Source organism: Sturnus vulgaris, chromosome 25, assembly GCF_052056855.1.
Source record: "Sturnus vulgaris isolate bStuVul1 chromosome 25, bStuVul1.hap1, whole genome shotgun sequence".
NCBI lineage: Eukaryota > Metazoa > Chordata > Aves > Passeriformes > Sturnidae > Sturnus > Sturnus vulgaris.
In genome coordinates, this window is record NC_142267.1 from 4,077,470 (window position 1) to 4,092,367 (window position 14,898).

General features: G+C 46.7%; 1 protein-coding gene across 7 annotated transcripts in view; it reads left to right on the forward strand.

Moving 5' to 3' along the window:
- CAMTA1 (calmodulin binding transcription activator 1) overlaps positions 1 to 14,898 on the forward strand; it is a 235,027-nt gene that overhangs the window by 181,254 nt on the left and 38,875 nt on the right. For all 7 annotated transcript variants that reach the window (XM_088178821.1, XM_088178816.1, XM_088178817.1 and 4 more), the window contains 4 exons: positions 8,101 to 8,241; positions 10,504 to 12,359; positions 13,750 to 13,876; positions 14,576 to 14,710. In XM_088178821.1, the coding sequence (XP_088034947.1) occupies positions 8,101 to 8,241; positions 10,504 to 12,359; positions 13,750 to 13,876; positions 14,576 to 14,710 (2,259 nt within the window). The remainder of the gene's footprint in view (positions 1 to 8,100; positions 8,242 to 10,503; positions 12,360 to 13,749; positions 13,877 to 14,575; positions 14,711 to 14,898) is intronic.

Here is a 14,898-nt window from a genome sequence, read left to right on the forward strand (position 1 = left end):
TCTGGAGCCAAGCACATTAGTTTCATCACATTTTTGCATTAATCACATTCTTTCACAGACTTCACAGTTTGATTGCCTGATGTTTCCAAATTTCTCTGCCCTAAAGCAGATTTGTCAATGGCTTAATCAAAGTGTTGTGCATGGTGTCGCTGGTGCAGTGACAGTCTCACCCTTTTACCTGTTCTGTGTTAAGGTTTGCTGTGTTTTATTCCCCTGGACTTGGAGGCTCTGTGAGGGTTTTGTTGATTATTTTGTTTTCTTGGTTGCTGTTTTCCATGAGAATTTCTCATTTAAGACAAGTTAGTGATGATTACAGCCAGGGTGTGTGTGGAGGGTCCAAGGCCTCTGTACCTGCAGGGGGGTTCCCATTTCAGACCACTGATGTCATTCAGGATTAAGGGAGAGAAACTAATACCAGTTCTGCCTTTGGGGAAAATGCTTCCTCCTGGTCAGAGGGTGGTGGCAGTGTCCAGCTCTTGACTCACTGACAAGTACTCTTTGTTTAAGTCCTACTCAGCCTGGGCTGGAGTCAGGTGTTAAAGCTGTTGACCTCTGTCCAATATTAAAGCTTTTCTATCAGAATGGAGGGTAGCAGACAGTCAGTGGTGTGGCAACCAGTGGTGTGGGAGCATGTTCTCTTGGCCATGTGTGGCTGGAGAACTAAAAGCAATGTGGCAGATGGCTGGCAGGGTGAGCAGCATCAGTCCTGGAGTCCAAGCCAGACAAATACATCAAACTGTTTTTCCTGAAATGCAGAGAGACCCTGGCTGGGATGATCAGGGAGTTTGTTTACATTTCTTGCATCCATAATGTGTTCAACTTGCTCTTCTTTCCCTGCTGCATCATCCCAAAGTCAGTCCAGGCTTCAGCAAGTCTTCAGAGCATTATCACCCCCGTGGGCAGAGCAGGGCACTGAAGTCTGGGTGCTGAGACTGCCCTGCTCCTGAAGGAGATCTCTGAACCCAGAGAGAGCTTCTTGGCTGGCTGCAGGGGTGATGTTTGCTCATTCTGTGACTGTGCTTGCACTGGTGGTTATGGATTAAAAAACCACCTTTTTGGAGTGGCCATAGAGCTCCGAGAGCTTTGTGGAAACAGCATTAACTTGTTCTAACATTGCTGGTGTGTGAACTAATTAAGAGACTGAAATGAACCCATCTGAACATCCATGAAAGGTAAATGCTGCAGATGCTCTAAGGATTTGAGGTTTTCTCAACACCTCCAGCTGAGTTGAGACTGTAAATAATTAATTAATCAGCCTGACTTCAGCTTTCATGGCTTTCGATTTTTGCTTTAGTTCTGATCTTTTTGTCACCTCCCTTCACACTGGAACGTCCATGACCCCCTGGTCGTCCTCTCTGGACCATCAGTCTTGTCTTGGCAGACCTCAGTTTGGCAGTCCTCAAAACTGAAGCACGTGAGCCTGGAAGGCCTCATACACATTCCTGATGTCCCACAGGATGATTCCTTTTTCCTTGCAGGCTTGGAGATGAGGCCCCTTGTCTCAGAGGTGTCAGCAAGGTCAGGGAGCCCAGGGAAGGCTGTGACACCTCCACAGATGGCAGACCTATGATAATCCAACTGTTGGGAGCATCTCAGCTGGGTGTCTCAATAAAAAGGGTTGTCCTGTATGTGTTGCTTTGGTATGAATGCAACTTTTGGGTGCATTTGTGTAAAGTGAATAGCTATAATACATGAAAATTCTGCAGGAATGTTGTCCGAGGCACCTGTGAGTCATTTCAGGATGCCTGGTGTGAAGAATGAGCCTCAATTTGGCATAGCTTTCAATTCCCCCCCCACCGCATGCCCCATTACAGTCTTGCTTTGAGATTTCTCTGAACAGATTAGCAGATGTCCTTAGAGGCATCTGGTGGTAAAAGCAAATTCAGTGGCAGAATCCATCACAGCAGAATTCTGTATATAAACTCCATATGATCAGCAAATTGTGGGCCAGCTCATGTTGGGGGTTTCTCCAAATCATCCCCTTTTGGCTCTCTCATCCTTCAGCTGGCAAAGTATGACTTAGAAGCTCACAGCTGGTGCTACGTTGCAATCCTTGTTCCAGGTCCACTATAATTAAGAGCTATCTTCTTTTCAGAGGAAAAGCTTTTTGCATTTCTCTGCTGTGTAGGAACTGAGGGCTCCTGTTTGTGCTGCCTGCACACAGCCACAGCTGGGCAAGCTGGAAGTTCCACGTGTGCTCATCAGTCAATGGGCATGGGCTGCTCTTGCCTTTTCCCAGAGTCCCTAATTCTGTGTCAGCGAAGCCATCAGGCCTCCTGGAGGTGATCTCAACCTGCATCCCTGCGTTGTCATCACTGGAGAAGACATCAAACGCATGGAGCTCAGAACAAAACTCAGAGAGCAGCAATTGGCATTAATGCAGTTTGAAGAATTGAGTTGTTGGGAGTTTTATCTTGGCTTGAATTTATATTCAATTTCAGTAACTCTGTTTAAAGATTGGGGTTATATTTCATCTTAAGAGATCAGTTGTACAAAAATGCTACATGGGATGAATTTTACAATTCCCCAAGCAGTTTGTCTGAGCTCCAAAGTACCCCTCAATGAAAACTGAAGCTTGCCAGCTTAGCTCAGCTGACCACGTAGAAAGCAGTGTGGATTCTTTAAAAAGACACTGGGTTTAGTAATGCAGACATCCAGTTTTACTGCAGTAGTCTGAGGTTTTATTAAAGAGAGAACACGATAGAAGGTGTTAGGTAGGTTCTTATATCTCACCCACCACTTGGACTTTGAGTACCCCTGTTCACATTGTCTGCATGGCCAGCATCAGCCTCCTGCTCATCAGCCACTTGCTCAGCTTCTTATCTTCACCCAACCCCTTCAGTACTGCAGGTGTGCAGCTCTAAAAAGGAGTCCCATGCAAAAATACACTTTTCCTCTCCCTCTGAGATCTGCAGCAGCCTTTATGTCCCCAGAGAAAGCTTGATTCCGTGCTTATATGGGCCACACTGTAGGGAAAACATAGTTTCCCTTGTGGTCGAGTTTTACCTACCTTAGACAGTCCCACTTTGCCAAAAGAACAAAACAAACTTTAAAAAAAAAAAAAAAAAAACAAAAAAAAACAACCTGGCAAAAAAAAAACCCCAAAAAACTCTAGAGAAATGGAGAGCCCTTTCTGGGCTTCATGTGGGTCCAGGACACTGGGGCACGCGGTTCCGCTCGCAGTGCTGATCCCGGCCCTGGTCCCGGCCCCGGTCCCGGTCCCGGCCCTGATCCTGGTTCTGATCCCGGTCCCTGTCCCGATCTCGATCCCGGTCCCGGTCCCGGTTCTGGTCCCGGCCCTTATCCCGGTCCTGATCCTGGTCCCGGCCCGTTCCTTATCCGCTGGCGCCACCTGGCGGCCGCCGGGCGCCGTTCTCGGTGCTCTTGGCAGCAGCAGCAGCAGCAGGAGGAGGAGGAGGAGGAGGAGGAGGAGGGGGAGGATGGTGATGGTGCCCTTGAGCCGCAGCTGGAGGAGGGCGAGGACCACACCGGACGAGCGGCAGAGGTGGCTTCCACTCTGCTCCTCCATGTGCGAGCAGCCTTGGACTTGGCGCGTCTGTAAAGAGCGGCAGGAGCGCTGCTCCGAGTCGTGTCTTGTCCTGCTGGTCCCCTCCAGGGGGGATGTTGGACAGCACAACTGCCCAGTCCCTATAAGCATCCCACTGCATCTGAGCAAACCTTGAAGGAAAAATGTTTTTTTGGAAGGCAGACATCCCTCTAAAGAACAAGCAAAACGCCCGTGTGAGTCCGTGCAGGACATTAGCATTCAGGGGGTGTCACTGCTGTCCCCAGCAGTGAGGCTCAGGTAAACCTGTCCTTCACAACCAGTAACGAGTGGAAATGGAAGGCTGGAAAATCAAAGTTAAACTGTGTGTGGGCGTCTGAGTACGAAAGGATAAATCTAATGGAAATATCCTTCAGCCAAACTGAGAAATCAGAGCAAGGCCTTTACTTCTGTCAACAGAAACGCGGTGGAAACTGAAGGGACAAGGCTGCCATTTCCAATTGACCATCGCCATGGAAACACCTCTCATGGAAACACTTGGTGGAGCAGGATGTGGGCAGCAAGGCAGGAATGGGCAGTTGGACAAAGGAACCACTCACACTCCCAGCAGCACTTTGGGGGTTTTTAAAGCACTTTGTGTGGGTCAGGAGTGGCTGAGGGCAGGACTTCTGACACCAGGGCTTGCAGCAGGCTGTCGAGGTACATTGGGAGGGAGATGCAAACAGAAACCTGGCCTTGATGATTCTAGATATTCTAGCTCTGTCAGTGTAACCAACTCACCAGTTTCATGTGGGAGATCTCATTGTTGTTACTCAAGTAACAAAAGATTTATCAAACTGAGGCAGAGGAGCCACACGTAGGCTATAGGGAATAGCTTCATCATGTACTGTACATGTACATGTAGTGTAAGCTGTGTTTTAGGGGGTGGTATGGAAGAGCAAGGTCTTTGGAATAAAACCAGGAAGTGCAAAATGTTTGAAGTGGCAAAGAGAAATGTCTAAGAGTATTCAGAAAGGGTGAAATGGTCAGATTTAAATGTGAGGAGGATATTTTAGGGACAAGTTTTGCTTAGGGTAGAGAAACCACAGGGAGGGAAACAGGGAATGGTGTTAGGTCTAGAGTGATGATGAGACAGTGAGATAGAGTTCAGGTGATGGGGAGGAGGAAGATATCTGCAAGACAGGAGGACTGCAGGCCTGGGAATTGTGGAGGACTGAGTATCACCAGCAGCAGCAGAAGGCAGAAATAGCCAGGGTGTTTTAAGAAACCTGGACAGTCATATGTTTCTGTGTGCAAGTTTCCCTTGTATTCTGAGCAGCCTTTTTGCTGGTAATTCAGATCATCTTTCATTCCTTTGCTCATGGTGGTCAAAGTCCTGGCAGTGCTAATGAACGAGGAGCTGCTGGGCACTATCAGAAGGTCATTTTTATTGCCTTTTCTTCAAAAGGGAAGAAAGAAAAGAAAGGTGAGACCCCAAGCTCATAAAAAGAGATTGGAGCAGCATTAGCACTCTGAGTTGTGGACCTTCCCCCAGCCTCACTTCTCTCCTTTGAGCACCCAGTGCAGCACCAGTAACTCTGCCTGGCTGAGCTGCCTCTCGCTGCAGGCACTGTGCAGAGGGTGTGTGGCACGAGGAATGTGTTGCTGCTGTAATGCAGCAGCTTTTAGACCCTTCTATGCTATCACTGAAAAGGAAAGTGTTGAAGCAGTTCACAGCTTTCATTTAAAATTATCAGGAAATGCAGTAGGAGTCTGAACAGGAATCTGGATTAAAATCCTTTCCAGAATTTCTGCTATGCTTCAGACTTTTTTTCCCTTTGTGTTCATATATTATGGCTATATTTAATCAAACACAGTTCTACAGTGGTTTCACTTCTTAAACCACTAAGAAGCAGGAAGGGTATGTGTGTATGCTTTTTATTAGCCTTCCTTTCATAATGCACTTTCTTCCCTATAGAAATCTCCTTTCCTGCTGATTCATTATGTGTCAGGAAGCCAAGCGTGACATGTTAAAAGCCATCTTGATAGTGTTTTGTATTCAGTACTAACAATTCACCAGGCACAGGAGTCTTTCTTTAAAAGAGGGAGGAAGAAAATCTGCATATTGGATGTGCCAAGATAGTGGATAATTTGCATTAAGCATCCAGACATTCTTTTTTTGCAATCTGTCACCCTTCACTGGCTTTTTATTTTATAACCTTCATAGCATATGGGGAACATAAGTACCAAAAAAAAGTGGCACCACGTGGACAGAAGCTGGAGCCAGAGCCCTTTAGGATCAACTGGAGCAAGGCTAGAGAAGGACCTTTCCTCAGCAGCAATTGATCCTCAATGGGACTTTGCTATGCTGGAAGGACCTGAAAATAATAGGCATGGTTCTCTAAGTACCCAGCTATAAAGTTGCCCATTATGCCTTAGCTCCTAGCTCACAGCTTGATTCAGACATGAGAACCATTATCATGAATACACAAACCCCAGCCATGATTCACTTCCCAGACTTGCCCCCACGATGGGCTGCTCATCCCAGGATTTAGCAGCAGGGAGCAGCTCTGCCATCCTGCTGTAAAACAGACTTTCTGTACCCAACAACACAGACACCAGCTCACTTCTTTAGCAAAGTGTTTTTGAAGTACCCAGAAATCACTTAATGCAAAGTTTCTCAATAATAATTACAGTTCAGTAACTTTGTGTTGTACAGCTGAAAGCATCCAAAATACTTGACTGCATTCTAATCTCACTGACAATGTGGTTTTTTTTAAATTGGTATTTGAATATCAATTATTAGACATAATATCAGTGGTGACAGAACAATGTATCTTAAATAATAAAATGAATGTGAGCAGAGGTAGTGAAGTGGCAAGCGTGTCTAACTTAGATGTAATAACAGAGACTGAGTGTTAAGAGGAAATCCAAAACTGTGAATGTACTAGAAAGCAAAATCTGTTGGGTACGATAACAATAAATGTGGTCATCAAACAAACATAGAGGGACTTATTACAAAACTATCTGCAGCACTTTAAACAGTGATATGGGGAAGAATAGTTGAAAACCCGATTTACAGTATTTGTGCAGGTTATCCAGCCTGGCCAATAGCAATGTGAATTCTGCAGTATAAAACTAGATCAAGGTGAGATGCTGTTAGGCAAAGTGACATTAGTGGGTGATGAGGCAGTACAGCAACAGGTAACAAAAAAAGCAATAAAACTGCTTCACAGAGCAGATCCAAGAGCTCTGTTCCACCAGCTGCGTGTGACACACTCAGTGAGCAGCATCAAAGAGGAGAACAGGAGACTGGGTATGCTGCCCCTGTGACCACAGCCATTAGATGTCACAAACATCCTTTCATTTGCTTCTGCTTTCCTTGCACGATGCTGCTTTTGGCTTGTGCCCCAGCCTCTGGCTGTACAGGAGCATCAGCCCAACCTGCTGTTGCCAGGATTTCACCCCTTCACATCAGGGACCTCCACCACGCAGGGATCTGCATCTTTACTACAAAGCCTAAGTCCATGGGACTTAGAGCTTTGATTTTGTGTATTCTGGTTTAAGGATTTTAGAACACACATGCAAGGAATGTGCCTTGATAGACTATGGCAAAGACACTCCTGAAAAGAAGCTGCCAGGACACCTTGGAAATGATGTTGTCACTTATCAGCATTTTCCAAAATCTATATGTGAGCTGTGGTGCATTTAAAGGATAAATAAATAATATGCACATATAAATTGCTCATAGAGACATTAAAGGAGACAGAAGATGCTTTGAGTCAGTTATTATGGATAAAATATTTTGTAAGTGCCATTTCCATTGTAAGTCAGGTTGCAAATATCACTGTTATAGGAAATTCTGCAACTAAAATATTCTGAGAGGGAGTGCTTATTCAAATCATGTATCTGCATGCAGTCTAGCATTCATATTTAACTAGTTAACAGGCCCAGAGAGTTCTCAAGAAAAGAGCTTCAGTTTGCAACATGTTCTGTAACATCACCCTCCTGTCCATTTTCCCATATTACTAAAAGGTCATCCAAGTCTGAGGAGGAACTCACACAGTGTCTGTTAGTCACTCCCAAAAAATGAGTCAGCCTTCACTACTGCCACCCGGGATCTGACAATGAAGACCTGGCAGAAGGTTTGCATTTGCTTTTACTCTGGTGTATTTTTGGCTGCTGATTTTACTATAAAGCTGATTTTGTTTTCATATTAGACAGAAAAAGATTCTAAAACACTCTTTGGAAGTATACTGCTTTACTTCAATGGAACCAAGTCTTTTGTTGTTTTTGGGTTTTCAGTGAAGGTCGCTGGCACTACAGTCATTGGAGGTGCAGAGTCCCTGTTAGCAGAAGACTGAAATAGAGCCAGATACTCCACTGAGTTTTTCCTCTATGTATACCTAATTCAGGAATTGCCTTTAGAAGCCTGTTGATACCAAGGAGCAGAGAATAATAAACCAGTACCCATTACTGTTGTTTTTTATAGGTCTCCTTTCAGTTCTGACAGAAAGCAGCAGGAATGGATTTTTGCTGGTAATTTGGAGTGGCTTTTGATGGTTTTGGCATGATTTTGAAGTTTCTGATGGGAAATTTTACTGTTCTCTTTGCAGTTCATGGCATCAAGTGGACATGCAGTAATGGCAACAGCAGTTCAGGGTTCTCAGTGGAACAGCTAGTGCAGCAGATCCTCGATAGCCACCAGACCAAGCCCCAGCCTCGAACACACAACTGTCTCTGCACTGGTACCTTGGGTAAGTACCTCAGGAGGGCACAGAGGACTCAGCTTCATCCAATCTGGGAGCAGGATTTGTAGTACTGAAGTGATAAAAATGCTGTCTCATGAAACACTGGGACACAATGAATTCAGAGCTGACAGAAGTCTCGAGCATAAAAAGATGCAGCTGGAACTTCTGGGGAAAATGTTAATGCTTTCTAATAAATGCAGTCCATACATGACCTGCTCAAAAAGGTATATTCTCTTCTCTATGTGCAAATTCTGTTACCAAAGCCTCAAAATCTTATGTTCTTCCAGCTTCACCCTCTGAATTCCTTGCCCTGCAGCTCAGTGTTTTGGAGGAGTGCTCAGGTGGTTAATTGCAAGGTGTCACTGAGATAAGACAGGTCTTATTTAGGTATCATGAAAATACAGGTCTGTTTCCTCTTAAAGGAGATGACTTTGTTTTGGATGACAGTACAGCAGCAAGAAACAGCATCCTTAGTGTTAGCATTTCCTACAGACAGTGGGAAGCTAAGTGATTCACTTTCCAATTCATCTGCTTTGGAGCTGCTCCTTTCTAGCACTTTGGTCAAATAAAGTATATGACACATTAACTAGTCTTTAGCAAAACTTATAAAGGAAAGTTGTCAGTGCTTCAAAGGGTTTTTTTTCCCCTTTTTTTCTTGAGCAGTTGCATTATACAATCAAGGCTTAAATAAGAATGATGACCTCTGAAATACCTGAGTTTGGATTAAAATTCACCCCTTAAGGCTCAGCATTTGATCCAGGCTTGCAGATCTGAACATGAATCCTTTTATTCTTCTCTTTGATGTTTTGTCTTGTGCTAAGTCTGCTCAGTGCTTTTTAACATAACAGTATTGCTTTGTTTTGTAACTGGCTTGCACATTGACACACACATTCCCAATCCCTTACTGTCATCCACAAATACAGCAGCATGAAAGCCTTTCCCTTGTTCCTGCTCATTTCTGTACCTAGGAGAATAGAGAGATTTAATATTGTATTTAGTCTCAAAAGCACTATCTTGAACTACTTTAACTGACCTCATTCAAATCTTGAACACATAATAGAGAAGTTCCCCTTCAAGGGCAAGCAACAAACGATTTAGCAAATTGCAGTGGCTACATGGTTGCTTTATGTTGCCCAGAAGATGACATTTGTAATTGTAGCCATGAGCTATAGTGAGGAGGCTTCTTTTCCCCCTTCAGTCATTCTACAGTTCTGTAATTAATGTTCTTACCTCATTCTAGAGAAAATTAATCAATTAAGGAAAGAAACATCAAAAATTCACGGGCTGCTGTTCTTGAAACAGCAAAAGCAGTCCCTGCACCAGACTTTGTGACTAAGGTGCCTTTGCAGACAGAATTGTTTACTTCATCCTGCCTGATCACAAGCTCTCAGGAGTGCAGGTGATGTTACCTTTACAGGGCAGTAAAGATGCTGGCTGGTTTAATTCATGAAGGATTTTCTTCTGGTGGTCCTTACTTGAGCGTGCTTCAGGAGCTCCAGTGCTGACCGTGTGCTCTGTGTGCTCCCCTCAGAGTACAGTGTGTCTGTCAGCACAGGAATGGCTGAGAGTCAAGAGAAACACATCACCATCCTTATGGGAGGGCAAGAATGGCTAATGGGTTCCTTCTTTAATAATTTGATTGGCAACTCAAGTAAGACATAGTGATGACAGGAAGATGTAGGCAGCAGGGTGATGCCAGGGACAGGAGCATGATGTGGCATCTGTCACTTCCAGATTACTGGTCAGCATCTGTGCCCTAAGAGTGCTTGTCAAACTTCCCAACATCACCCAGCAGCACATCTGTGTTCCAGGGGCTGAGGTCTTGTCCATGGGGCAGATGGAACAGGGCCCTGTACCACAGCTGACAACAGCAGCATTTGCTCTGCAGACTTTGCACTGAGATTAGGCACATTTAAATAACTCTGAAACTTTGTCATAAATGCCAATTCCCCTCTGCCTGACCGGGGCAAGGAGGAAAGGGGTGGGTGCTACATGGGGTGAGGGGTAGGGGTGCCTATATGCCTGTTTGTGAGGTTGCTGTCATTGCATCTGTGGATCTGTGCATTAGACAGGACCTGTACTTCTGGAACTGGTGAGAAATTTGTTTTATTTCCAAGGTCTCTCCTGCCCTCTCATGTGTGTCCTCCCTCACTCTCACACATTTATGCACAAGCATAGCTGTCCATTGCTACAGCCACGAAATACACAGCTAGCATTGTCCTAATTTTCTATTTACTGAACCTCAAATCCTATTGTTTTCTGACACAGGGGCAGGAAGCAGTGTGCATCACAAGTGTAACAGTGCCAAACACCGCATCATATCACCAAAGGTTGAACCAAGGACAGGTGGGTACAGCACTCATTCAGAGGTACAAAATAACGATGTCTCTGAAGGCAAGAACGAGCACAGTCATGGCAAGGCCTCCAGCCGAGAGAAGAGGAATGGCAAAGTGGCGAAACCGGTGTTGCTCCATCAAAACAGCACTGAGGTTTCTTCCACCAACCAGGTGGAGGTCCCTGACACGACCCAGAATTCTCCTGTGTCCATCAGCAGTGGATTAAACAGCGACCCAGATATGGCAGATAGCCCAGCTGTCACTGGTGTGTCCAGTATGGCTGTAGCATCAGTTATGGGAAGTTTGTCACAAAGTGCCACCGTATTTATGTCAGAAGTCACCAGTGAAGCTGTGTACACCATGTCACCCACGTCTGGCCCAAATCAACACCTTCTGTCCTCAGATGCAGCTGCACAAGGACTGGTACTTGCTGTGAGTTCAGATGGACACAAGTTTGCTTTTCCAACAACTGGCAGTTCAGAGAGCTTGTCAATGCTACCCAGCACTGTCTCTGAGGAACTTGTGCTCTCCACAACTTTAGAAGGAAATAGGAAAATTCCAGAAACCACCATGAATTTTGACCCAGACTGTTTTCTTAACAATCCCAAGCAAGGGCAGACTTATGGTGGAGGAGGTATGAAAAATGACAGCATCAATACCAACATAAAGCAGTCACCCACAACAGAACGTAGCTTCAACTTCAATACAACCCTCACAAAAGAAATTAAAACTGAGGACACATCTTTTGAACAACAGATGTCCAAAGAAGCATTTTCCTCCACTTCTGCATCTAACACTCTCACACTCAGTACTGGTTCAGGTTTACTTCCATCTGGAGGAGGTCTGAGCCCAAGTACCACCCTGGAGCAGATGGACTTCAGTGCCATTGACTCTAACAAGGACTATTCTTCCAGCTTCAATCAGACCATCCAGAGCCCTCACGTCCATCAGACCCCTTCCCCCAGCTTCTTTCTGCAGGATGCCAGCAAACCTCTTCCCCTTGAGCAAAACACTCACAACAATTTGAATGACACAAGTAGCTCATTTGTGAACACGTTAGGAATCTCCAGTGTGAAAACAGAGCCCTCCTCCCAAACCACTTCCAACTGTAATGGCACAGTGGAAACCAGAATAGAGTCCACCTCTTCTCTCCAGCTCATGCAGTTCCAAGCAAACTTCCAGGCTATGACTGCAGAAGCTGAAGTTCCCATGGAGACCTCCCAGCAGGCAGAAGGAAATGAAAATCTACTTAAATCAGGGGATCTTCAAGCCTGCAACACAGAACACTACTTGCAGCCTGAGGCCAACGGGGGTATCAGGAATGGAAATAACCTCCCTATTCTCCAAGGAAACATGGTACAAGGACTCTATCCTGTGGCCCATCCTAGCTTAAATAACTCCTCCAACATGGAGCTTAACTTAGACCACTTTGACATCTCCTTCAGCAACCAGTTTTCTGATCTAATTAATGATTTCATATCGGTAGAAGGTGGGAGCAATGCTCTGTATGGACATCAGCTGGTATCAGGTGACAGTGCTGGACTGTCTCAGCCTGAAGACAGTAACAGAGCGACATACAACCAGGCCGAAATGTGCATTCCTTGTTGCAGCCCTCAGCAAGCCAACATGCAGCTGAGCAGCACGGAGAACGGAGCCAGCACCATGGCATACATGCACGTGGCTGAGGTGGTCTCGGCAGCTGCAGCACAAGGCACTTTGGGGTTGCTGCAGCAGAGTGGGCGCTTGTTCATGGTGACAGATTATTCACCAGAATGGTCTTACCCTGAGGTAAGTCCAGGGCTTTTACTCACTGATGTTTACTGCTTTATCTTTGGTTGCTTTGTAAATAAGGGAACTGTTTTGTTAAAGCTTTGAAAAGGCTTATAAAATATTTCTCTCCAAGTCAGAGCATTCAAGGCCTCTTGCATGTCTGGGTTTACTTTTAATTAAGCACTTCATTATCCTGACAGGGGCCTTTCTTCATTTAGGAAGCATCTGAACAGAAAGGTATTGTTTCATTGAAAGCCTAGTCTTTCCCACATGACGGCTTCATGGTGCTACCTAGGCCCAGTAGAGCAGTAGAGTTTGCAAACTGGAGCTGTTCCTTAAAAGTGTCACTGATGTTCCTAGTAGAATAATTAAAGGCCTGCACAGCTTTAATGAATTCAGCACTTCCCTCCATCTCACTGACTTCCAAAATCAGTCACATGCCCCATAAGCTGAAAATGGCAGCAGCACAGACCTTGCTGATGTGAAGGAATGTATGAGGAAGGAGACTGAGCCACTAATGGGAAGAAAAGGTTATTTAGAATTTTTTTTTTTAAAAAAGAAGAGAACAGGGTTTTGTTTTCGCAGGCCTTCGAGCCCTGTTGTGTCTGTACGGAGGTGTGCAGTAGCTGCTCAGGGCCGCATTCCCGGCCTTCGCCGAGCGGCTGCGGGACGGCCGAGCTCGGCGGGCCCGGGCCGGTACCGGGAGGGCCCGCACCAGGCCGAGAGCGGTACCGGGACGGGAGCGGTACCGGGTTAGGAGCGACACCGGCAAGGAAGCGGCACCGGCCGGGAGCGGCACTGGGCCGAGAGCGACACCGGTGGCCCCGTTCCCGGTGCCGCTGCCTGTGCCCGGCTGTGCCGCTGCCTGTCCCCGGTGCCGGTGCCCGTGCCCGCTGCCCGTTCCCGGTGCCGGTGCCCATGCCCGGCTGTGCCGCTGCCCGTTCCCGGTGCCCGTGCCCGTGCCCGTGCCCGGCTGAGTCGCTGCCTGTCCCCGTTCCCGGTGCCCGTGTCCGGTGCCCGTGCCGGTGCCCGGCTGTGCCGCTGCCCGTTCCCGGTGCCCGTGCCCGGCTGAGTCGCTGCCTGTCCCCGTTCCCGGTGCCCGGCTGTGCCGCTGCCCGTCCCCGTCCCCGTTCCCGGTGCCCGTGCCCGGCTGTGCCGGTGCCCGTCCCCGTTCCCGGTGCCCGTGCCCGGTGCCCGGTGCCCGTGCCGGTGCCCGGCTGTGCCGCTGCCCGGCTGTGCCGCTGCCCGTCCCCGTTCCCGGTGCCCGTGCCCGGCTGTGCCGCTCCCCCGGCGGCCGCCCGAGGGCAGCACGGCCGCGGGGAAGGGGCGGCGGGCGCGTTCGGCCGCGCTCCTCCCCAGCCGTGGCCTCTCCTGTCACGCTTGGGTCTCTCCCTTTTTTCCCTCACAGGGAGGAGTAAAAGTCCTGATTACCGGCCCGTGGCAGGAAGCCAGCAATAATTACAGCTGTCTGTTTGATCAGATCTCAGTGCCTGCATCTTTAATTCAGCCAGGGGTACTGCGCTGCTACTGCCCAGGTAAGGAGCACTGCTCTCCTACAGCTGGAGCCTCATTTTGTCATACACCCGTACCAAAGTGCTTAGGCATTGAGAAGATTTTCCTTTTTCTTTGGCCAATTTAGTGTGAAAACAGAAATTTTGCATCTTGATACATCACAACAGATCACAACAAATACTCTTTAGAATCTCTGAATTAACTTGAAAATATTATTTGAAATAATTTAAAATAATTCTAAACATTCCTTTCGTTTTGAAAGAGTAGATTAAAGAGTAGCTGTTATTCAGGGGCGCACTCACTGCTCTGCTGACTCGATTTGCCTACATTTTGCCCTTTGCTACCTCTAACCTCCCCACAGAGATTTTCAGTAGTGATTGCCCTCAGTATATGACTTCAAGTGAATGCAGAATAACTTGGTTTCATTGCTAGGCCCCAGCTTTCCACTGGAAATGCAGTGAGGCTGCTCAGTCTTTAAAGACACATGTGATTCTGCCTTTTGCCAGAGCAACCCATTAGATGACTCTTAAGCTTAAAAATCTCCATGTTTAAATATACCAACTGGTATTTTGGACTTTTGAATTGTATAGTCACAAAAATACTGTGTTAAGCAGCCTGTCTCTTTACCTGCTCTCAGCCCAATACTTAGCACATGGGGGTAATTCCTAGCTGGGGCTTTCTGCGGGGAGTTCTCTGTCTGACAACACGTACTTTCCTTTTAGCTCATGACACTGGGCTTGTGACTTTGCAAGTTGCCTTCAACAATCAGATCATCTCCAATTCTGTTGTATTTGAATATAAAGCCAGAGCTCTGCCAACCCTGCCTTCCTCCCAGCATGACTGGCTGTCCTTGGACGGTAAGAAGCATGGGTATTTTCTTTAATAAAGCACACCAAATGTAGAACTGTGAATGACAGAGCAGCTCCTGCTGGGGATGGATGTAGAGGGGCAAGTTGTCCTGACAGGAAGGGATGTGGCAATGTTAATCAAAGTCCTCTCACTGAAAAGTCTTATTAGTTCTGTTGGTGTGAACAGAATGTTGCTG